We start from the raw sequence: 22,639 nt of genomic DNA, 5'->3' as shown, positions 1-22,639 counted from the left end.
GACGTTTCGGAAAAAGTGTGTCAGGCTCCCTGCCCGCCCCCCACTCATACTGTCACAGGGTGATTTTAATCTTTGGAAATCACACAGCAAAGCGAAACGACTGCATGGTCTTTTCTCATTACCTGCAGGTTAGTCCATTCATTGATGACAACACCAGAAGGAAATTCCTGATTTATGCAGGAAATGACTACCAGGGTCCCGGAGGCCTGCTGGACTACATCGATAAAGAGATCATTCCAGATTTCCTGAGCGGGGAGTGCATGGTATGTGTCGAGGCAAGCCGCTCTGCGTTTGGCTGCTTCACGGGGGTGGGAAAGGTGGGTGTTGGTTGGTATAAACGATTTTCAGACTTTCAGTTTGGATTATTGTTTTTTGTTCTGTTTTGTTTTTCTTTATTTGGCTGACATTTCTCTGACCCAGGGCTAAACCACACAGACCCATTTTGGTTATTGTTGGCAACATGTGTATTTCTTCATTGTTAAATATAATGAGAATTTGTTTTAGAGCCTAATGTAATTGCACCTTTATTCGCTCAGTTCTGTGCAGCTCAGATTCTTATAACTGTTCTGAGGAGTTGTGCGTTTTATAAAAACACTTTGAAAAGCTCCAAGTGGTTCTGCCAGATCGCCCCCTTGACATTAAATAAGGGTGACATTTTGAAGGGGACACATTAAGAGAACGACTTCTGTCATCTGGGGGCTTTGATTCACGGCGTGGCTAGGCTATCGGGCGGCCACATCTGCCTCTCTGCCCTGGACTGTGATGAGGGGTCCTTGAGTACCATAGCCCCCGGGGTGTGCCTAGCTCCCGTGAGGGTGAGGGAGACCGAAGGCTGCAGAGGCCCAGGTGGCTTCCTCTGTTGACAGCTAAAGCCAGAGGGGAGTCTGGTTGTCCTTAGAGAAAGGATCTCTATCAGCCTATGGAAAATAAAGTCCTTTTGAGAGGTGTACAGACTAGCTTGGATACGCGTATTTAGCTAACCAGGTTTTCAGGGGAGTCTTCGGGTTGGTTAGAGGAGTTTGGACAGCAGCGGGATTCAGCTCTCAGGGCCTCGGTCCCACGTCAATGGCAGATATCGGCACAGCGCGGTGTGAGGGGCTGGGGAGCCTCAGGACCCTCCCTGATCGAGGGCCGGGAGATTAACCTGGGAGGTCATCTGTGGAGAGACCCCCAGATGACTCATTAGGAACAGTCCAGAAGTGGCTGGTCCTTCTGACTGTGAGCTGGAGCAGAGGGAGACCTCACTCAACGGCACGCCAGACCGACCGTGACGTGCTCCCCACGGTGAGAGTCGTCCTCGTCCATCCATGGGTCCAGGCTCTCCTGCGCTCCCTGCTGGGTCCGTCGGACAGAGGCTGCCTCTGGCTCACCACCTCCCAGGCTGATCCTGTAGGAGGTGCTGGGGTTCTCTGAACCTCAGTGTTGAGTCACTGGGTCAAGGTCAGCTAGGAAATGTGTGAAGTATATAGATTCTAATTAACCTAGCCCATTGCAGGCGGACTGAGAAGGGGCTCTCCTTAATTACTTTCTGTCTCGTGTTATGGACTGATCTGACTTGGGTTAGACAACAAAGCTTTCATTGTTGCTTATATATTAACTGTCATAGTTTATAATAAAACCTGCCTGTAGTTGCTGAGAATAAAACTTTTTTTTTTAAGATTTTATTTATTTATTTGACAGAGATCACAAGTAGGCAGAGGCAGACAGAGGGCGGGGGGAAGCAGGCCCCCTGCTGAGCAGAGAGCCCAATGCGGGGCTCAATCCTGTGACCCTGAGATCATGACGAAGGCAGAGGCTTAACCCACTGAGCCACCCAGGCGCCACGAGAACAAAACATTTCTTAGCATCGTGTTTTCTCTTTACAGTGCTGTGTAACTGCTTGTCATTCTTCCACGAAGCAGCATTAGTAACAGAGTCCCGTACCTCTAACGTAGTAGTGTAAATTTTCTGGGAAATTAGCATCAGCCTGTACACGTAGATCTAAGAGGTTTTAAAAAGTTAGGTTGCGGGGCGCCTGGGTGGCTCAGTGGGTTAAAGCCTCTGCTTTTGGCTCAGGTCATGATCCCAGGGTCCTGGGATCGAGCCCCATGTCAGGCTTTCTGCTCAGCGGGGAGCCTGCTTCCCCCCCCCCTCTCTCTGCCTGCCTCTCTGCCTACTTGTGATCTCTCTCTGTCAAATAAATAAATAAAATCTTTAAAAAAAAAAAAAGTTAGGTTGCTCAGTCCTGCGGCCAGCATTAGGATGGTGCATCCATTCCCAAGCCGCCAGGGTCATTGTGCCTGCCGGGACGTGGCCCGCCACAGAGCGTTGGTTCTCAGAGGGCCCCTTCCGTGTGCACAGTGTTCACTGCTGTGTTTGTGTTTGCAGTGTGAGGTGCCCGAGGGCGGACTGGTCCCCAAGTCTCTGTACAGGACCGCGGAGGAGCTGGAGAACGAGGACCTCCGGCTCTGGACCGAGACCATCTACCAGTCTGCAAGCGTCTTCAAAGGAGCCCCGCACGAGGTGCGCCGTCTGCGCCGTGGGCCCGGGTGGCAGGGACCCCTTCTCCCCAGGGACCTTCCTCAGCGCATCTTCCCAGCAGGAGCGCCTTCGGAAGCATCAAATGCTTTTTCTGGTCTTGGCCTTTAGGGTTTTTTTTTTTCCCAAACCTTTAGTTGGGGTGAAAGTGTGCGTTGAGGGACAAGCATCTCTCGAGGAACCTGCGCCCAGAAGGCGGCGAGGCCTCCTGACCTCTGCTCTGCTAGGGACGCGCGGGCGCGGGGCGTGTGGCTGGTGGGAGGCTTCCCCGTGGGACGCGGACTCTGCGCCTGAGGTCATCTAACGACTCCGCAGGGCTGGTTTCCGTGTCTGTCTCTTCATGACTGCACTTTGGTTGTTTCTGTTTGTGGAAGAATTTGCCCGTTTTTGTAAGTCGAGCAGGATCCGGACAAAGTAGCACTTTTCTGTTTTCCCTTCTTACGGTCACGTTTGGGGTGGAAGCGAGAGGACTGCCGTGTCCTGCTGACACTGTGTGTCCTGTGACGTGGTGGGCGGTCTGGGCTCTGAGGCTCACGACCGAGTGTGCTTTCCCGAGCTCTGGGCAGCGCCGTTTGTGCCTGGGGGGGTGGTTGCTCCGGACGGCGGCTCGGGGCACCGAGCCAGGGCTCAGCGCGCCGGGGCCGTGCGCTCTAGCCGACCGCCACCTGCCATCCGTCCCTGCTGGCGTGTGTCCGGCGCGGCCGCTTGTGGCGCAGGCGGCTGCGGTTGCCGTGTTCGAACAGGCAGGGGCAGATCTGGTCTGCCGCGTGCGTGGGTTCAGTGGGGAAGTCTCAGATTTTTCATGGCTGTGTCTTGAGGATTATTTCTGGTAATTCCGTATTCAGAGGCCTGGTGCGGGCCGAGTTCTTCTTGGTCTCAGGTAACTCGGTCTCGTCTGTGGTCTGTGGTCGCGGTAGGGAGCTCCCTGGCGGGGACGGTTCTCGTGCGTCGCGGGGCATGTGGCAGGTGGAAGTTTTCTACATCGGAATGCTAAGCCCTGCCCTGGGGGTTAAGTAAAACACAAGTGAAGGCCATAAGAGCCCGGAAATAAGGGCTGAACTCTGTGTCCCCGCGGTGAAGGGTGGGGGCTGTCCGCAGAGGGGGCCGCGTCTGGGGAGAGCTTGGCCCCGGGGGGAGCCATTGTGCCACGGAAGGACGGTTGCGGCGCCCAGACAGAACTGTCGTGCCCCGTGGAATCTGCTGTTTAGGGAGATCCCGAGGGGTGGCTGTGTGCTGAGAAGCTGCAGTGGTGGAATCGCGGGGTCGGCCTGACGGGCGAGCGCCAGCCGCGTCGCCCCGGGGGGGAGGGGGTGCCACCGCCAGAGCTCTCGCCACCACGCTCGGTTCTCCCACTGCGCCCCCAGTAACGCGCTCAGGTCTGACTCAGATCAGTCCCTGCTGGGAACCTTGCCGAGGGCTCCGTGAGGAGGTTCGTGTTTGAGGTGGGTGCTCAGTCCCCACGGCCCTCCCCTGCCCCGGGCCACTTGGCGGGCCCTGGCTACCACTGTTCCTTGTGAGTCGTCCCCTGCCCCTGCCTGGAGCGCTTCCTTCTGTTCCTCCACGTGCCCTTTACTCAGCTCCCACCTTCTCTAGGACATCCTCGTGCTCACCAGCCTAGAACAGTCCATGGAACCACTGCTGAACCACCTTGAGTCACTTCTGCTCTGTGTTGTTATGGCATTTCTACGGCCGGGAGCCGGCATGTCGGGTGCTAAGGGTCGTGCAGTGGGGAGTCTGGGCTGCAGGTGCAGCTGAGGGGGGGCGTGGAGCTCGGCCTGTGACATGGAGCAGGAGGGCTGGGAGGAGGGAGAGCAGAAGCTGGGGGCGGAACGGTGGGTGCGGGTGAAGAGACGGCCGATGGGCTGACGGGACAGGCCTCCCTCCTTCCTGCGAGACACACGGCTGGGCCCAGAAGCTCCCCGCAGAGACGAGGCTGCCACTGTGTTGGCCCCGGGGCCCGGGGGCTCCCGCTGAACGCACTTTCTGCTTCCAGATTCTCATTCAGATCGTGGATGCCTCTTCAGTGATCACTTGGGATTTTGACGTGTGCAAAGGAGACATCGTCTTCAACATCTACCACTCCAAGAGGTCGCCCCAGCCCCCCAAGAAGGACTCCCTGGGGGCACACAGCATCACTTCCCCCGGAGGGAACAACGTGCAGCTGATAGACCGAGTCTGGCAGTTGGGCCGGGACTACAGCATGGTGGAGTCGCCTCTGATCTGCAGAGAAGGGGAGAGCGTGCAGGTAGGCCGTCCAAGGCCCTCCACAGCTCTGGGGTTTTGTCTTCTAAAGGGAGGGGTCTGCTGCCGCCTTGCTGTCCTGCGTGGCTGGCGCTGTCTGTCTGCGGGAGCGCCCGTGGCTGTGTCCAGTGCTCGTTACAGTCAGAATGACCTGGGAAGCCCAGGGAGGCTCCGAAGACAGGGAGCTCAAACCTGAGCAAGGGTTCTGGGATGAATTCATGACTTATAGCTCAAGTGCCTGAGTTTTCTTCGAAGTTAGTTTCACAGAAGCGACGTGGAAGGCAGGGAAAGGCATTCTGTGCCCGTGGACAGCTGGGATCCAGCCTTCCCTGAGAGGACAGTCACCCTAAACAGCAGGGAGACCAGCATGTGCTGGGGGAGCTGTTAGCTGTCGTCACTGAGCCCTCGCGTTCGTTTAGAAATGCTCTGTCAGTTCATTCTTCATATCGTGGCCGGTCATGTTGAATCCTTATGCGAAGAGCGGTGGTTCTCAGGTGCTCTGGCCTGCGTGATAGATGCGTAATTCTGCCACCTTTACAGTTCTCGGGGAGGAGCCTGTCAGTGGGGGGGGGGGGGGCGAGAAGTAGAGGAAAAGAGAGTATTTTATTGGGTTTTAAAAATAATAAACAGTTTAAGCTCCAGAATTAGTGAAGAAGATAATTTTCAGAGGTTGACATTCTGCCCTAGATTGCATTCTGTTAGCCAGAATGCTCTAGTAAGAGCATCGGAAGCAGATCTGAGAGAGCACTGCCGGGTCAGATGATCTGTTTGGAGCCTCTGAAGGCTGGATGAGGGGTCCCCGCCCACGCTCCCTCATCCCATCCCACCAGCCACCTGCTTCTGCGGCAGCTTTTCTTCCCCAGAAGCTGCAAGTCCTGGGGGCGGACAGGCGCCAAGAGTCCCTCCCAGAGGCCACGCGGCACCTGGGAGGGGCCTGGCTGCAGGGCCCGCGGACCCCGAGTGGAACCAGCCCAGGAGCGCGTAGTTGACTCTCCAGCCACGGGGCCGGCCGGCCTGCTGCATCCAGCGCGCTCGTGCTCGGGGAGGGCTGCGGGCGGTGCGCGCTGGGGCTTGGGGCCAGGCGGGGTCTCCGCGGGAGTCTCAGCCGGCGCCACCCCACTCGTTCCAGGGCTCGCACGTGACCAGGTGGCCGGGATTTTACATCCTGCAGTGGAGGTTCCACAGCATGCCTGCGTGCGCCGCCACCAACCTGCCGCGGGTGGACGACGTGCTGGCCTCCCTGCAGGTGTCATCGCACAAGTGCAAAGTGATGTACTACACCGAGGTGATCGGCTCCGAGGACTTCCGGTACGGGCTCCCCGCCCCCGGCCCGCAGCAGCACAGGGGGTTGGGGGGTGGGGGCTCGGGGGACCCGTGAGCCAAGCAGGCAGGGAGCCGTGGTTCTGGGAGAGCCTGCTGTGTGAGTGCTGGGGGTGCCAAGCGGGGCAGCCTGCCGTGGCGTCCTCACGCCTCTCCCCTCCCTGTGCCGTCCGCAGAGGCTCGATGACCAGCCTGGAGTCCAGCCACAGCGGGTTCTCCCAGCTGAGCGCTGCCACCACCTCCTCCAGCCAGTCCCAGTCCAGCTCCATGATTTCCAGGTAGTGCTGCGGCGCCCGTGCCCAGGGCGCGGAGGGGACAGCGCGCCTCCTCGGACAGCCCGCCGCTCCCCGCCACCCGCCCGGCGGCCACACTGTGCAGACTCCTCACCCTCTAGGTAGCAGATAGCTCTCCAGATGGAGGCGTAGGCCTTGAGCCCAGACCGTCTCGACGGGTCGTTTTAACTCATACTCTTTAGCCATAGATTTTGTACACAGTGTGCGCAAAAGCAAACCAGAGCACAAGGGCTCTTTCGAAAGCAAAGTAGTTTGTATACAATTAAGAGGTTGACTTCGTCTCAAATGTTGATGCAAAAAATGTTTCCAGCCACCTCCACACCCTGTGCACTAGCGGATGAATTGCTACACCGTCCGTCCGTCCTCCGGCGGTGGTCCGCCTTCCTACACGGAGCAGGAACTGCTGGCCTGTCCCTGCACTGCGTCACGGTGTTGCCCTGCTGTCCCTGGCACGGCCCGCGGCTCAGGGGGCTGCCCACCAGGCCCCTGTCCGAGCAGCGCTGCTCCGTGGGGAGCGCTCGGGGACAGCCTGTGGGAGCAGCCCACTCGGGGCTCCTGGGCAGGTGACCTGCTGTCCTGTGGTGGGTGCGGGTGGGGCCCAGGGCTCTCGGGGGCCCCCACAGCAGCAGGAGAGCAGCGCCACCATTAAACAGCTTCTCTTTCCTCCTCTCCACATCTTTTTGGTACTTTCAGAGCAAGATTTTTCTGTAGGTGAGCTCGCGCATCAGGGATCCTTTCCCTTTTCTTCTGGTGTCGTTCTTACCTGCAAATGCTAATTCTAAGCTCACTCGAGACCTGCGTGCCCTCTGCCTCCTCTTGGCTCGATGGCATCAGGGCCCACGTGGTTTTCCTAGTCACTAGGAGGCTGTTTTGGAGACTCAGTCGCGTTTGCCGTTTGAAGTTGTCCAGTGTTCGTCTGAGCTGATGAGTGTTCTCGCTGCGCGGCCGCCTCAGGAGAGCGAGGGGCTGACGGGGGACCACCCCCCCCCCCCGCATAGACGGAAACCGCCGGCTTGCGGGGCTGTGTCTGCACGTGCAGGCGTGGGGGGTGGGTGTGGCAATGGTGGGGGATGCACGTGTGAGTGTGCCAGTGGGTTTGTGTGTGAGTGTGGCAATGTGTGTGGGGCATGTGGGTGTGAGTGCGGCAGTGGGGGGCACGTGCGTGAGTCTGACAGCATGGGGCACGTGTGTGGGGTGTGTGCGAGTGCGGCAGTGTGGGGTACGTGTGTGAGTGTGGCAGTGGGGGCTTTTGGAGTGGGTGTCAGTGCGTGGGGGGTACACATGCGTGTGTGGCAGGGGTGGAGGTGGGGTGTGGGGTGGACGTCACTGGGGTATTGGTGAGAAATGGGGCAGGTGGAGAGTGGGGTCTAGTTACAAGGGAGCCTTCGTAGAAGCAGATCAGAATATGAGCTGGTTTGCCTTTTGTGTTTTGTTTTGGATTCCCAGTTCCCAAGCATGGTGTTCTCGTGTTGGTCCGTGTTTTTTCAGCTTTTTAAATGGGAAAAGCAGGTCATTTGAGAATCTGTCTGGATGTTGCGTTGGGTTAGTGTTTGTGATAAAGATGTGATGTGTGGTGGTGGGTGTTGGAAGAGTTTGTGTTTTTAAAGATACGAGCCCAAAGCCGCGTGGCTGTTAGCGACAGGTGTGAGGCACGGAAGCCTGGGCCGCTTTGCTTCCCATCTGCTCCCAGGGCCTGCGGCGGGTGGCCATGGTGTGGACAAGTGTGTGGAGGGCGTGGGTGCCCTGTGGGTGAGCCCCAGCGGGCTCTGGAGGAATGCCCGGGCGGTGAGGCCCGTGAGGCGGCCCGCACACTAAAGACTGGGCTTCTCCGTGGTTGCCGGCCTTCCTGGAGTTGTTCCCTTTGAAAAGATAGGTTCAGCACGGCACCTAAAGCCTTGTTTCCAGAAAGCACATTAGGGTTAGGTAGCGCCCCTGTGCTGCTTCCAATCAGTGCTTCCTGCTTCTAAATTATAAGGACCTGAAGGTGGTCCCTTCCCTCTCTCTCTCTCTCTCTCTCTCTCTCTCTCTCTGTGTCTCAGATGGCGGTTTTGCTGACAGCTGCCAAGAACACGCTTCCCTCCACAGGCCACCTCAGCCCAGGGATGTTTGTAGAACTATCTGAGTTGCAGCCGTCCCTCCCTTCCCCAGTCTGAAGACGTGTTCGTTTTAAGTTGACTCAGAAGTGGCCCTGTCTTGTCCCCAGAGAGTCGAACGCGTCTCTAAGAGTTCAAAGCACATCACTGCGCAGACGCCGGCAGGGTTGCTCACAAGTGACGAGGCACCTGCTTCTCCTCGGAGGGGGCCGCGGCACGTGGACCCGGCCGTGCCCCTCCTTCCAGGCCCTGCATTTCTTACTCTCCGCCTTTCTTCTGCACTAAGGGTTCTTTTGGTTTCCCCAATGTTACTAGTGTCTTAACTCACTTTTCTTCCTCAATCCTTTATTTGCATATCAAATTCTGTAAATGTTTTGTAAACATATTACCTCACCTTTGGTAATACAATACTGATAGTCTTTAAAAGATTTTTTTACTGTTATCGATAATAAATGTGAACTGTTTAAAGACGAGCATGTCTCTTTCTTCCTGTGGGACGCGCCGCAGCAGCGTCCTTTGGAGAGTGGGACCTTAGGAGATGGGAGAGGTGGAGGACAGATCTGGATCCAGGGTGCTGGGTTCTAGAAGTTCCAGAGTGGAGCCCCGCATGTGCGGGACCATTTGCAGTCACGTGGGCGGTCCTGCAGACCGATGGCAGCTGTGAGCGGCCGACCCGCAGATGCCACCCGGAGCCGACGGTTCGCTCGCTCCTACAACAAGTGTTCCTTGGACTCCGTGAGGCCAGACGTAGCTCGTGGCAGGCTGCCTGAGACACTGTTTCTTCAGTAACGACACGGATCCTCGAATCATGTGGCTTCAGAGAGAAGAAAGCGGACAGGTGTGGACTTCGGAACCTGGGCCCCCTTGTCGCCGGCTGCTGGCCTGCCCCCGTCGTCGTCGTCTGTTTTCCTGGTCAGGGTGTGTGGGAGCCGGCAGAGGGGACGGAGCAGGGGCGTGATGTGGCCGCATATCCGTGGCCGCCCGTGAGCCGTGCGTTTGCCAGCAGCCGAGGGAGGTGACCTGCGTCGTTCCCACCGCAGCGGCTCCCGCGTGCCTCCCGCTGTAGCGTGTTGCTGGGGGGAGGGAGGGCGCACAGCAGCCCCTCTCGGGCGCGGAGGCCTCTGCCAGCCCTTGGGTCAGGCCTGCGCCTGCCAGGCAGTGGGTGTAGTGTCGGGCTCTCACCGGGACGGCATGAGAAACGGGTGAGCCTGGGTGGCCTGCTGCTGTCTCTCAGCCGTCTCAGAGCGAGACGACAAGTGGGGTGTCCTGAACAACGGTCACAGTGTTCTTCTGGGTCGCCGAACCTCCAATATGTAGTTCTGCTTAAACGCGTCACTTCCTTTCATACCTGAGCACAAGCGTAGGGCACCTCTCAGCTCTTCGGTCAAGGCGGAGGTGATCTCAGTAAAATGTCATGACACACCAATGAATCCGTTTTATCTTATTTTAAAGATTTTATTTATTTGAGGGACAGCTAGTGAGAGAGCACAAGTAGGGACAGTGGCAGAGGGAGACAGAGAGAGAAGCAGACCCCTGGCCAAGTAGGGAGCCTGACGCAGGACTGGATCCCAGAACTCCGGGATCGTGACCTGAGCCAAAGGCAGACGTTCAGCCGACTGAGCTGCCCAGGTGCCCCCCCACACACCCAGTGAATAGGGTTGGTTTGATGAAAGGGCTTCGGAAAGCAGGGTTTCAGGGAACAGGACCGCAGCCGTGTAAAGCAGCAGCCGGCTGAACTGCGGGCTTAGGAAGGGTTAAAATAGCAACGTTTGTTACTTATTTTCTACCAGGACCCACCCGCCCTGTATGGGCAACCTGCGCAAACCCTGAGCATAGGCCCAGAGCAGCACAGTCCCGAGCCCCAGTGTTCATCAGGGACCAGTCGGGGGGACAGGAGCAGGGCCCGGTGAAGCCCTCCTCCTGGTGTGGAAGCCCAGGTGCCCGCGGCCGGTGTGTGCGGCGCGGCCGTCGGCTCCGTGGAGCCTCCAGCACGGCCTGCCGGGCTCCCTGGGAAGGGCCCCACACTGAGGGAAACCCGCCAGGAGTGGGATGAAAACTAGGGACAGGGCGTGAGGGAGGGAGAGGAGGCTGAAGCCGGGCAGGCAGCAGCGAAGGGAGGGTTTTCGTGTGACCTTCCCCAGAGCAACAGGAGAAGGAGCTCTGGAGAACTAAAGACGCTTTTTTGAAGTCCCTTTCATTCTGGAAGTTTACAATCTACTTTCACATAAAAATAAGCATCAGAAAAGCATCTAAGTCAAGTCCATACGAAGCTGAGCAGGCGCAGAGCGTCCTACAGACCAGGAAAGGCCAGAAAGATGCGCCTGCTAGACAGACAAATGTCAACCGTTTCCTCTGAACACACGATGTCGCGTTAGCGTCGGGGACACCGCGTACCGACTCAACGGTTCTGTGCCTGCCTCTGTGCTGGCCGAGGCCCGTGTGGCCGCTGCCTGGTGCAGGCCATGTCGCCACGGCCTCGTCGACATCCCCGGGCCGGGCCTCTCGTCTCTGGGACCGCCCGACTGCGTGACTGGAAGTTTGTCCCTCGTCACCCCCACCCCTCTGGCAACCACAAGTCCTCTGGGTGTGCGTCTGCGTTTGTTTTTGTTTTAAGGAACTAAAGGACATTAAGAGAATAGACAAGACAGGAAAGAATGCATTAGAAAAGCCCAGAAACAAGTGACAAGAATTAGAAATGAATCAAACCACTTCAGAAACTCAGAACTAGGACACAGTGAAAAATGCAGCAGATAAGGCTCTAAGAGAAAAGCACAGAAGGGGAAAATCGTACAGATCAGGAAGGACAGAGGTGAAGGGACATCCAAGGGGACACGGCTTGAAGGTGGGCAAAGCAGGACAGTGCCGGGGGTCGCTTCGGCGAGACGGAGGCAGCCAGGCCGAAATCAGGCTTTCCGAAGGCTGAGCTTTACGGGGGAAGAAATGGAATAATTGGGATTTTTAGGGGAAGAAAGGAAGCCAGGGAATTTCTAGCCAGCAGCGCTGCTTGTGGGTGTCTGCGTGGTGTGTTCGAGTCGGGGGGCCGCACCCCCTTGGGTCAGGCTGCCAGGGTGCAGGGGGAGACCACAGACGGGTTCAGGGCTGTGTCGCCTGAAGGCCCGAGGCCAGCGAGCCCGCAGATGGGGTAGTACATGCTTGCTACCACTCTGTGTCTGAATCAGACAACTTTTAAAAAATATATATTTATTTATTTAATAGAGATCACATGTAGGCAAGAGAGGCAGGCAGAGAGCAGGGGGAAGCAGGCTCCCTGCTGAGCAGAGAGCCCGATTCAGGGCTCGATTCCAGGACCCTGGGATCATGACCTGAGCCGAAGGCAGAGGCTTTAACCCACTGAGCCAGCCAGGTGCCTGAATCAGACAACTTTTTAAAAGGGGCAGGAAACAGGGTCAACGTATGTGGAGGATTCTGTTCTTCGTCACCATATCAGCCGCAGCGTCCACGTGGTTGATCTGGGAGTCTTGGCCAGTGATAGGGATGCGTCTGGCTGGGACCAGACCAGCACAGTGAGAACCCCCAGACCCGCACGGTGTCTCGACACCCCCGTGGGCGTGGGGCAATCGCGCAGCTCCTGGGCGTGAGTCATTGGTTGGACTCAGGCGCTTCTCTGGCTCCGTGTTTTGTTTTAGAAAACAGGTTTGTGGGTGGTGGTATTTTCGGCTAGGACTTCAGACAGGTAATTTGCCTTGAGGGAGAGTCAGAGCGGCTCTCTTGCTGGGACTCAGGCTTTCTTTCCTTTGTCCTCATCACCAGAGCCGTGGCTGGAGCAGCTGGGAACAGCAGCTCCCGTCTGATCTCGGGCTTGTGTGCGTGGGACAGCGAAACGGAGCCCTCTCCCTGGTGGCAGGGGACCGCACAGCTGTTCTCGTGGTGTCAGGCCGGTCCTCGAGAGCCCTGCCCCTTGCCTGTGCTTCTCCAATAGAAGCAGCCAGACTAGTGTCCCGCTCAGACCTTGCCTTTGGGTTTAAGAACTCTGTCTCCAGGACCCATGGTGACACCCACTGAGAAACAGTCTCGAGCCTCGGATATGCAAATCACTGGGAATCCGTGCACCAGCCCAACCGCCCTGTGTTCCCTGACCCGTGAAGGGCAGACAGCGAGCTGCCTGCTCTCTGGGCTATTTCTGGGAACCAGCGAGGGGCAAGCGGCCCAGTTGCAGGGAGGAGGACGCCCTCAACTCTGTCTGTAGAGCAATGTGGGTCTCCGTGGACTTGAACCCCGTCTACACCCATGATCTGACAGTCCTGGTGCTACAGCCAGAGTGACACCCAAGGTCAGCCCCCAAGGGGAGCCTTGTCTTCCAGCCCGCTGAAGCTGGGCGCCCTCCCGGCTCCTCTGGCCAGGGAAGGGCCTCCCCCCCTGCCACCTTGTGGCCCCATAGCAGACACGCATCCTCTGTCCCCACATGGGGTCGTGGCGACGTCCTTTCTCCAGCTCCATTCTGCAAGTCAGGGCCGAGGGTGGACATTCTCCAGCCCTCATGGCTCCTGAAATCTCTCCGAAGGGGAGCCATAGTTCATGGGTCAGTTTAGCTGGGCCACGCGGTACCCAGATACTTGGTCAAACATTATCGTGGGTGTTTCTGGGGATGTGCTTTTTCAGATGAGAGTAACAGTTAGATGGGTAGCCTGACTGAAGCAGACTGCGCTCCCTAATGTAGGTGGGCTGCATCCAATCAGTCGAAGGCCCGAATAGAACAGAAGGCTGCCCCTCCCCCCAAGGGAAGAGAGGATTCCTCCTGCCTAATGTCTTCAAACTGGGATATCAGCTAATCTTGCCTTTGGGCTAAAAAGTTGTCTCCTGGATCTCAAACCTGCTGGCCTTGGACCAGAAAACACCACAAAGCCCTCCAGTCTCCAGGTGCTGACTGCTGGTCTTGGGACCGGTCAGTCTCTGTAACAACGCGAGCCTATTCCCTACTGCAGATCTCCTTCTACGCATGCGTTCCCTTGATTCCTGCTCTCTGGAGAACCCCCACTAATACAGGAGCTGTGCTCCACACCCCCAGAATTGCAAAGCCTTTGACGTTTACCAAAAAAGCTGGTTAATCTGGAATCCTCTTTCTCTGGTTTACGTCTATGTGTTTTGGTTTGGGTTTTTTTTTTTTTTTTTCCATCAATAGGCTTATTATGTTCTGAACGTAGACTAGAATCGTGGGCTGTTCAAGTTGAGTGGCAAAGTCTTGAATGGTCTGTTTTCAGCTCTTGCGGCTTGGGGATGGTCAGACCTGGAGCGGGGACAGGGCTGTGTCTGAGCAGGTGGCTGCGAGTCCAGCAGGCTGGGGGACGTTGGGCAAGCCACTTAGCCTCCCCGAGCCGCACTTCTCACTGTGAAGGCCAAGTCCAGAGACCTCCAACTTGTTGCCATCATTTACCATGAAATGGGAAGAGGCAGGCCCGTCTCATCGGGGTAGCTGTAAAGACAGAACAAGCAAATGATGATGAGACCGTGGTGTTCAGTCCCAAGTGCTCTGCAAACATGGCGTGTTCGTACAGTCCTGGTCTTGCTTAGGACAAGGGTGCAGAGTTCCGTGCCCACACCGAGGACACTCAGTGCCTGTGCCTTGCCTACTGGGGTCCTCTGGGAAGAGAGCACACTGGACATCGGGTGGAAGACACGCCCCTAAAGGAGACTTCAGGAAGAACAGCTTGCAGTTAGAAGCGAAATAAGAAAGCTTAACGGCACGCTCTCCTCCCTCTTCCCGAGAGGGAATGCGATGGCCACAGGATGGCAGGGGGTCATGAGGGAGAGCGTGTCACCTGATTGCCCCTCTGCTCTGACGCCCGTGGAATGGGACAGACAGCTTGGTGGGTTGAACGTCTGTTGGAGCCAGGGGCTGTGGAGGGGGACAACGGCCCCTTCTGGCACCTTCTCTCTTTCCCCTCTATTGGGGGGCTCAACCAGCCAGAAGGCAAGGGAGGCACAGCTCTGCGGGGTCATGAGGTGGGATGTTTGCTGTTCTCACGCGTCTGTCCCCATCAGGGCCCAGGACAGTGCCTGCCACAGGATGGACACCCCCAGAGCATCTGGGGAGCGAACGTGGGATGAGTAGACTTCACGAGTGGGTTGGTCTAAAGGTGGGTGTGACCCAGCCTAGATTCCTTACAGACTCAGCATTGAGATACTCATTGTTTTCTTCTTCTTTTAGAAGAAATTAAAGTTAAAACATTTTTGTGGACCCCTGAAAGAATGGTGGACCCTGGGCCCTGCTCCTAGAGGCTAGAAAGCCTCTGCAGACTGCCTTGCCCCACCCCAGAAGGGGGCCGGGGAAGGGACCCTCCCCACCACGCGAATCCTGAGCCCCAGCCCGCTGGCTGCCCCGGGAGCCGCCCCTCAAGCTCTTCCTGCAGGGATGCTGCCGCCCTCGCATGCCCCCGGGGTTGGCGCTGGTGAGCGGGTGTGCTGGGTCTGTGCTGATGCTCTGCATGCCAGGATGGGCGCAGAGCTCAGCACCCTTCAGAGGTGTGTGGAAGGGAGGTCCTGGTCCTGGGAGCTGATGCTTCCTTGGGCCTGGGGGCTCTGGCCAGTCTGCAGGGTGCTTGCCCCTCGGGCTGCACTCACTGTCTGATTGCTCCCAGGTGGGATGTGCCGGCCCTCTGTTCACCCCAAACCTCAGAGGAACACAGTATGCTCTGCTTCTAGAAGGCTCCATGGCTGTATGTGGAGAGAACCCTGGAGTTCTTTAGTGAGTCAGAGTCTCTTCCCAGCCCTTGGACGTGCCTCCCTTGGCTTAGCTTGCCCAGGCTAAGAGCTGGGGGGTGTCAGGCATCGCAACAGCCCATGCCTGGCGGGGCCCACACCCTCTGCTCTGGAGAAGCATCTGGCAAAGGGGTCCCTGTGCCGGTGCCAGGGAGGCGCCCGGGGCTTGTGCTCAGCCCGTACTGTTTCTGAGCTGCCCCGTGGCCCCTTAGGGGTCTTCCTCTCCATACCCTTCTGTCTCCAGTGCGTCTCTCCTTATCTTTACTTTTCTGCCTAAGTAACACTCACCATACGCCACAGAGTCTCCAGCTTCAGCCCTCCCGGTGGCCCCCGGCCTGAGGGGAGCTTGGATGGGGTACCTAGAAGCTAGGCAGAAAGGGCTGGCCAGGGAGAGCAGGCTCAGGATGGCGGCAGGTGCCCTCCCTGCCTGGTCCTGGGGGCACAGCGGGCAGACCTACGGGCTGGACCCTCATTTGTTCCCTTTCCTCATGGCCTCTGACTGGAAGCTTCTTCGTGAGGTTGGGGTGGGGGCTGGCTTGGTGGGATGACCGCCCACTGTGTCCCACTCCCGAGCCTCATGGCGGCTCGCGTGTCCCACCCTGCAGCTCCAGCTTCCAGAAGGCCCACTGCTGCCAGGTGAGTGGCCGCTGCCTGCAGGTGGGAGTCCCAGGATGTCCCTTTCCACTTCCAGACATGAGCAGCCGCTGCCTCTATTACATCCTGCTTGAAACAGCTAAGGTGATCTCTGTTCTCCTGTCATCTCACATGGTGACCTGTGCCGGGGGAGTGTAAGCGTGACGACGGACAGGGTAATGGGGTGCGATGGGGGTCGCAGTCTTCAGCTGGGTGAGCAGGAAAGGCCTCACCCAAAGGTGAGGGAGCCAGCCTGGCAGATTTCCAGGAGAACATTCTAGAATGAGGGAGGCGCTAACACAGAGGCCGTGGGACAAGCATGTGTTCAGCAGGAGGGCTGTGGCAGGAAACCTCAGTTCACCAGGTGCTGGGACCACCCGTACCTCCCAGGAGCCCATGAGGTTGCTCCGGTCAACAGATGATGTCCCCTCTGGCGGGGGCAGAGGGCACACTTCCCCAGGTCAGCCTGGGTGAGGTGTCACCTCGGGGTGTGGCTGCTGCGTTGCGGAGCTGCCTGAGCCTCGGACCTCATGCGAGTGGGAGGGAATCGCCTCTGTGTCGTCAGGGTTTGCTGTCACCCCTGCGGGAAGGAGCGCGTCCTGACAGGGGTGTGAGGCCAGCGGTGGGGGTGGGGCGGCCAGGCCCCAAAGGCCCCGTGGGTCCCGCCAGGCCACCGGCTGGCAGCTCTAGCTCTGACTGTGCTGGGAGCGGCTGTCTTGTTTGTCACGGGGCTTGGGCTGTTTGCTTGTTTTCGAGGAGAAAATTTTAATCTCTATGACGTCAGATTTCTCTTCCTTTCCTTGAGAGCGTCTGGGTTTTACATCCTGCTCGGAAAGGACCTCCCCATGTGAAATTCTCCTTCATTTTCTTTAGGTACTTCGTGGTTTTATTTTTTTACCTTCACACCTCTGACGCGTCCAATGTTGGTTCTGTGTGAGGAGCGACGTGAGGACTGGATTAGGCCTAATTGGTTCTCCAGACTTGGTAGCTGTAGGACAAAACTTACATCTAGCTCTTTTTTTTTTTTAAGAATATTTATTTACTTATTTTTTTGAGAGGGAGGCAGAGAAAGTGAGAGAACATGAGAGGGGGGAGGAGACGGATGCGGGGCTCGATCCCTGCACCCGGGATCCTGACTGAGCCGAAGGCAGACACTCCACCGACGGAGCCCCCCAGGCGCCCTCACTTCCAGCTCTTTAGAGCCCTCTTGGGGGCGCCCGGCGGGCTCCGACGGTGGAGCATGCGACTCTGGTCTCAGGGTTTTGAGTTCGAGCCCCCAGCTGGGTGTGGAGACTTAAAAAATAAAATGTTAAAAAAAAAAAAAAAACCACAAAAACTCTCTTTAGAAATGCTTAGGGACTGGCTGGCGCGGGCAGGAAGAAGGCGGAGGTGGTCGGGAGCCCCAGGGCCAGCTGGGCTGCTGCCTGCGGACAGTGAGACGGTGCCAAGTGTTGAAATATCGCAGGATCAAATCTCAGCGCTTGGCGAGCCCAGTGTCCCTGCACACCTTCCCTCTGGCCGAGAGCACCCTCGCATGGCCCGTGTCCCCGGGGCGGCGGGGGCGGTCCCTGCTGCCAGTGCACGTGGCGGGCAGCCCGGGGCCCCGCCGTCCGCATTCCCGGCCGGCGTTCACTCAGCACAAACACGCAGCCTAATAACCAACAGGTTGTCTTCCGAGAACAAGTGATTTATTTTATTGCCTCATTTTTAAACACTCCAGCGTGCCTCCCAAGAAGCTGCTTGGTTTGGGAAGTCACAAGAGAGGAGGCCAGCTGCACGCGGGGAACGCTTCTCGGCCCTCCTGTGCCTGGACGCCAGCCTGCCCCGCTGCGGACGGGCGTCGGGGCGACGGGCCGTGCCGGACCCCCCTGTACCAGCTCTGGCTCCCAGCGCAGGTCGGAACGAGGCACCCAGGTTGTCGTTAGAAGAAAAGGCAGACTGTCGCTCTCTCTGCCTCTGGAAGCACCGAGTGGACACGGATCCGTTTCAGGGGTGTCCCAGGGGCCGCCTGCAGGGACCCCAACCCGTCTCCAGGTAGCCGGTGGCCGCCACCGTGAAGATGAACAAACCGAAGCAGGGTGCACTGGCCTCAGTCACCAACACTCCAGGGATCCCTGAATGGGACATTCTAGCCTCGCGGCCGTCAGCCCTGACCTGCTCTCTGCTCTTCCCAGAGCGGGGGAACCTCCTGAGAGGTGTCACCAGACTCTGTGGAAGGACAGTGGGGGAGGACAGAAGGGACAGAAAGACAGAAGGACAGAAAGGGCAGTGGACCTTCTCCACTCCCTCAGTTTGCATCCAGCCCAATAAGGAATGTCTGTCCTGTCGTCCCCACAGCCTGGTCTGGACCTGGCATGGGCGGGGCTTTTTCTGCTCCGGGGTCTCCTGATACCAGAGCTGTTGATGTCCTGGGCGGGATAGTCCCCTGCTGTGCGAGCTGTCCCATGCACTGCAGGGTGTCCAGTGGTCTCCCTGGCCTCTCCCCTCTAGATGCCACTGGCATCCCCTCGTTGTGACAATGGACTACGGTTCTAGAAGTTGCTCACTGTCCTCTGGGTGGGTAAAACCATCCCCGGTGAGAATCACAGTTCTAATCCAACACTCTTAGGACTGGGAGGAAGAAGCTGAGGCCCAGAGAGGTTAAGACATTTGCTCAAAGTAACACAGCAAGTCCGTGGTGGTGGAACGGGGGTTTGACCTCTTGCCCTGGACTCCTGGTTGGGGCTTGGTCTATCGCAAACGCAGTGGTAGATGTGATGAGCGTGATTTTAACAGAAGGTATAATGGGACTTCATCTAGGGTCCAGCGCTCTCCTGGAAATCGCGGCGATCATGAATGAACCTCACTGGCGGTGCAGAGAGCCGAGAGCGAATGCTGGGCCCTGACCCAGACACGCTCCCACTCGATCCTGCGCAGAGAACATAGCCTTCCGGCTGGGGAGCCCGGACCCTTGGCCAACAGTGAAGAGCTCCCCTCCACGCGATGCCAGCCTTCATACTGGCTGTTTCGCAGTAAGCTTCATGGTGGGGCCACCTTCGTCGTCCTCCCCGATAAATACCGCAAACTCCCGAGTGCATAGACGTGTCCCTCTGCGAGGCTAGTGGCCCATAGTCTGCTCGGTAAACACCTTCCTGGGACACCAGCCCGTGGGTTCAGATGTGTCCTGGGCAAGGCTGTCGGAAGGGACCCCCAGTCAGAGTCCTTTCGTGATGCCAGATTCCCCTGGTGACTTCTCCTGACTTGGGGTTTAGTAAATGACATTCAGCACAGAGTGGGATTGTTTTAAAGCACCGACACATTTATTTGGAGGTAGAGATAGAAGCGGGGCATGTGTGTGTCGTGTTGGGGGGTCAGACACACCCTAAGGACTGAGTTTGATGCGTCCGGTCATTCACACATTTGATTCTCGCGTCCTCGGGCTCGCGGCTCTGACCCACAGCAGGCAGCGTGGGGGGGATGTTAACTCTCAAAGGGGCAAACACCATTTTGTTTTCAGCCAGTTCCCTGCCTCCCTTGGGACGCCATCTGACAGAGCCACCTGGCGGGGCAGGGTCGTCTTGTCTCTGTCCCAGCACCTCCGAGAGCCCCACGCTCTGCGGTGTGGGACCTGCCCCTTGACTGTAGCCTTCCTGCACCACCGGCCGCACGTCCACCGACCGAGAGACAGACGGCCCCGCTGTGGCCCATTTTCCTGCCGGGAGCCAGCGAAACCCGGGGTCCCAGTCCTCAGCCCTGGGGAGGCTCCCAGACCTCTACACCTCGCGAGGGTTGGTCTCCGGGTGAAATGAGCTCGCAGGCATCGGGCCTGGCCCGTCCGTGGGAAGGTTCTAGAACTATTAGCCGCGGCGAGGAGGCAGATAATGATAGTGACGGCAAGCTGACTCGAGACCTCACAGTCGCACACTCAGAGGTGATCACAACTGGCCCGAAACCTCTAGGGCTCTTGACTATGACGGGGACCCTGGAGCCGCTGCCCCTGCCCAGCCCCAGCCCAGCCCGGTGCGGTCGCGGGCTCTCCGCTGTGCCGTGCTGTCCTCCACATCCTCTCCCAGCGGATGGAGACGGGCCTGGTGTCCGAGGGAAGACACCCAGTGAGAACGGGCAGCCGGCCCTACAGCTGCGGCCTGGATGAGCCCTAGGAGGGAAAGAGACCCCAAAGCTGGGACTCCTCCCAGCAGGGGCGCAGGCTACCTCGGGGGTCACCCGATGTTTGGGAGACAAGCTAACGAGCACAGCCACTGTGTAGAGGTTGGCACTCACTGACGTCTGTCTCTGAATTATGTTACATGGGGAACAGCCCGTGAACTTGGCCCTAAGAACCAGCACTGCCCCCTGGAGACATGACCTTGCCTGGGGATCTCGCGGTATGCCCCGGCCCTTCCGAAGGGCTGGCTCCAGGCTCGCGCATGGTCCAGCACTTCTGGTCCTTCTGGTGGATGCACGGCCCTAACACAGACACTCGCGACCCTTCTGTCCTTATGTCTGGCTTCAGGGGCGGCTGTCGTGGGGATAGGTCACCGTGCCTCCTCTTGTGGACAAGGACTGCCTTGCAGCCACAACGCGGTGGCCTGGGAGGACCCACGGACTGGCCAGTCCGCTGTGTTTGCCGCCATCACCAGGAACCTCCCCATGCAAGGACTTCCTGGCAAGGCCCCCGCCCCTCCAGACCTTTGGGAACCGACTGAGAGGCTCTTGGACAGAAACCGCTCAGGGGGCAGCCCACGGCGTATGGCACTGTGCTCCAGAAGATTCCGCCAGCCTCAAAGGACAGCTTCCTTCCAGAAACAGAACAAACTCACTGGAAGGGAGTTAGGGCACGGGCCTGGTCTGTAGGGGTATGTGATTCAAGGATTGCCTTGACCTTGGCCAGAAGCCTCGGCAGGTGGATGGCAGCCTGGCCTTCCAGCAGGTGCAGTAAAGGGATGAAGAGAGCCAAGGTCTTGGGGTGGGGAGCTGTTGCCCGAGGACAGCGGCCTCCCCACAGTTCCAGAACCCTCTGGGCTGTTCTAAGGCCTGGGTCACCCTGGGCAGCTTTTCTGGTGGGACATGTGCATCTGAGAGAGTGAGAGGCCCCCCGGGGGCCTCAAGGGCTCTGTCCTCTGATGAGCACCCACGTGCCGTTTCCAACACAGCCACCCTCCTTCCCCCTCGGTAAGAGCCACAAAGTTCTCTTTATTGCTGCCACTGTGCGTTTATCCTGGGTCCTACGTCCTCCGGGTGATCTGTACTTGGTTTTTATTAAGTTTGAAAACCATTATGTGAAATTTCAAACACAAAGAAAAGCACAGAGTAACATTCTGTGTTTAACAGGCGCTAACACTCTGACGCACTTGCTTCATTCTGGAAAAATCGAAATCATTTTAAAATAAATTACTGTCTTTGTGACATTTCCATCTAAAGTATCTGAGTATACATATCTCCAGAACAAGGACTTTTTTCTTCTTCAGATAAGGCCATTATCACAACCAACAAAATCCACCATAATTCCCTGAGGTCACTTAACGCCCGGTCCGTATTCAGGTCTGTCCGTCACCCCCAAATGTCCTCACAGCTGGCTGTTCAAACCAGGACCTGATAAAGGACAGTGCCCAGCCCTTGATCAAGTGTCTCATGTCACTTGTCATCCAGAGCAAGACCCATCCCCCTGGGGTTTTTAATGACATGGACCTCGGAAGAGGCTGGGCCCAGTGACTTGTGGAGTGTCCCCCTTTGGGGTTTGTCTGATCCTTTCTGCTTACCGTCCCTTGCTTTGTCACTGATGTTGCTGGGAATAGGGTGTTAGATCTGAACGAGGCGTGAGTAGAAGACCTTTGGCGGGAATGTCTTATGGCTGACGTGTCGCACGTGAATGATGTTCTGTCAACTTGGTTCCTGAAAAGCGACTTCAGGCCTTTGTGTCCCTGGGAATTTGACCTAATCAGAGCAGTGAGAATGCACGGTGATGGGGCCAGTCGGCGGGCTGCTCGGGCCGGGCCCCTGGGACCCCCAGCCCAGGCTTCTGCCGCCAGCTCTCACCAAGTTGGACTAAAGCTCGTGGTCTCCACCAGCAGGAGGACACTAGAGGGACAGATTGGCCTGGCAGGAAGGACATGGGGTGGGGGGGCAGGGAGCGCAAAGGCCAGTCGGGAGGCGCTGGGAGGTGACTCACCATGTGACACTGGAGCCCGCAGGGTAGCTCGCTGCAGGACATAGAGAAGAAAAGCCCAGAAACAGCGCGTTTGGGTGGTGCCTGAAGAAAGGCCAGTGCCTGGGAATGGGAGGGCCCCCAGCTGAGCCCCGTACGCCCTGTCCCCCAGGGTGGCGTGAGATGGTGTGTGTGGAGGGGACACATGAGCCGCCAGGAGCTGCCGCTTCCCTGGGCCTCCTTGAGCCCTGAAGTGTAGGCTGCGGACTGCTGGCGCCAGGGGGCCCCCCAGGGCTGGTCGTCATTCTGCCCGGCACACCCTCAGGACCTACGGCATTTGGGGCAGCTCGTGAATGCCTCTTGGGGTCTGGTGAGATCCTGCAGGCGATGCTGCTTGTAGGCGTCATTGTCGGGGCCAGAAAGGGAGGGGAGGCGGTGGTGAGGGCACCTGTGGTCCCAGGAGCCCAGAGACCACACTGCCCGGCTGTGCAGGGCAGAGAGCCTCCCAACCTCCAGCGAGGCTCTGGTGGGCAGGGCGCAGCAGATGGCCTACAGCCCAGGCGGGATGGGAGGGTGGCAGGGGGCGCCTCACCCATTGCTCCTGTCCGTGGAGGGCAGGATTGCAGCCCCCAAGCAGAACCAGGCTGGAAGGGCTCTTCCAGGGTGTCTAACTCGGTCCCAAGCTCCCCTCTCCAGCGGCC

The 22,639-nt window shown here is 58.0% G+C and overlaps 1 protein-coding gene across 4 annotated transcripts in view; it reads left to right on the top strand.

Annotated features, from left to right (window-relative positions):
* SEC14L1 (SEC14 like lipid binding 1) overlaps positions 1–22,639 on the top strand; it is a 74,109-nt gene that overhangs the window by 46,940 nt on the left and 4,530 nt on the right. For 2 of the 4 annotated variants that reach the window (XM_047706929.1, XM_047706927.1), the window contains exons 13-18: positions 129–263; positions 2,368–2,502; positions 4,511–4,762; positions 5,888–6,066; positions 6,255–6,356; positions 8,960–9,014. In XM_047706929.1, the coding sequence (XP_047562885.1) occupies positions 129–263; positions 2,368–2,502; positions 4,511–4,762; positions 5,888–6,066; positions 6,255–6,356; positions 8,960–8,999 (843 nt within the window). In that variant the 3' untranslated portion in view covers positions 9,000–9,014. Of the gene's footprint in view, positions 1–128; positions 264–2,367; positions 2,503–4,510; positions 4,763–5,887; positions 6,067–6,254; positions 8,938–8,959; positions 9,015–22,639 lie in introns of those variants that run through there. The other 2 variants (XM_047706928.1, XM_047706930.1) reach the window with 2 other exon arrangements.

This window comes from Lutra lutra, chromosome 16, assembly GCF_902655055.1.
Source record: "Lutra lutra chromosome 16, mLutLut1.2, whole genome shotgun sequence".
In the NCBI taxonomy this organism is placed as follows: domain Eukaryota; kingdom Metazoa; phylum Chordata; class Mammalia; order Carnivora; family Mustelidae; genus Lutra; species Lutra lutra.
Note: the sequence above shows the minus strand (reverse complement) of the source record. Positions and strands in the feature narration are given on the sequence as shown.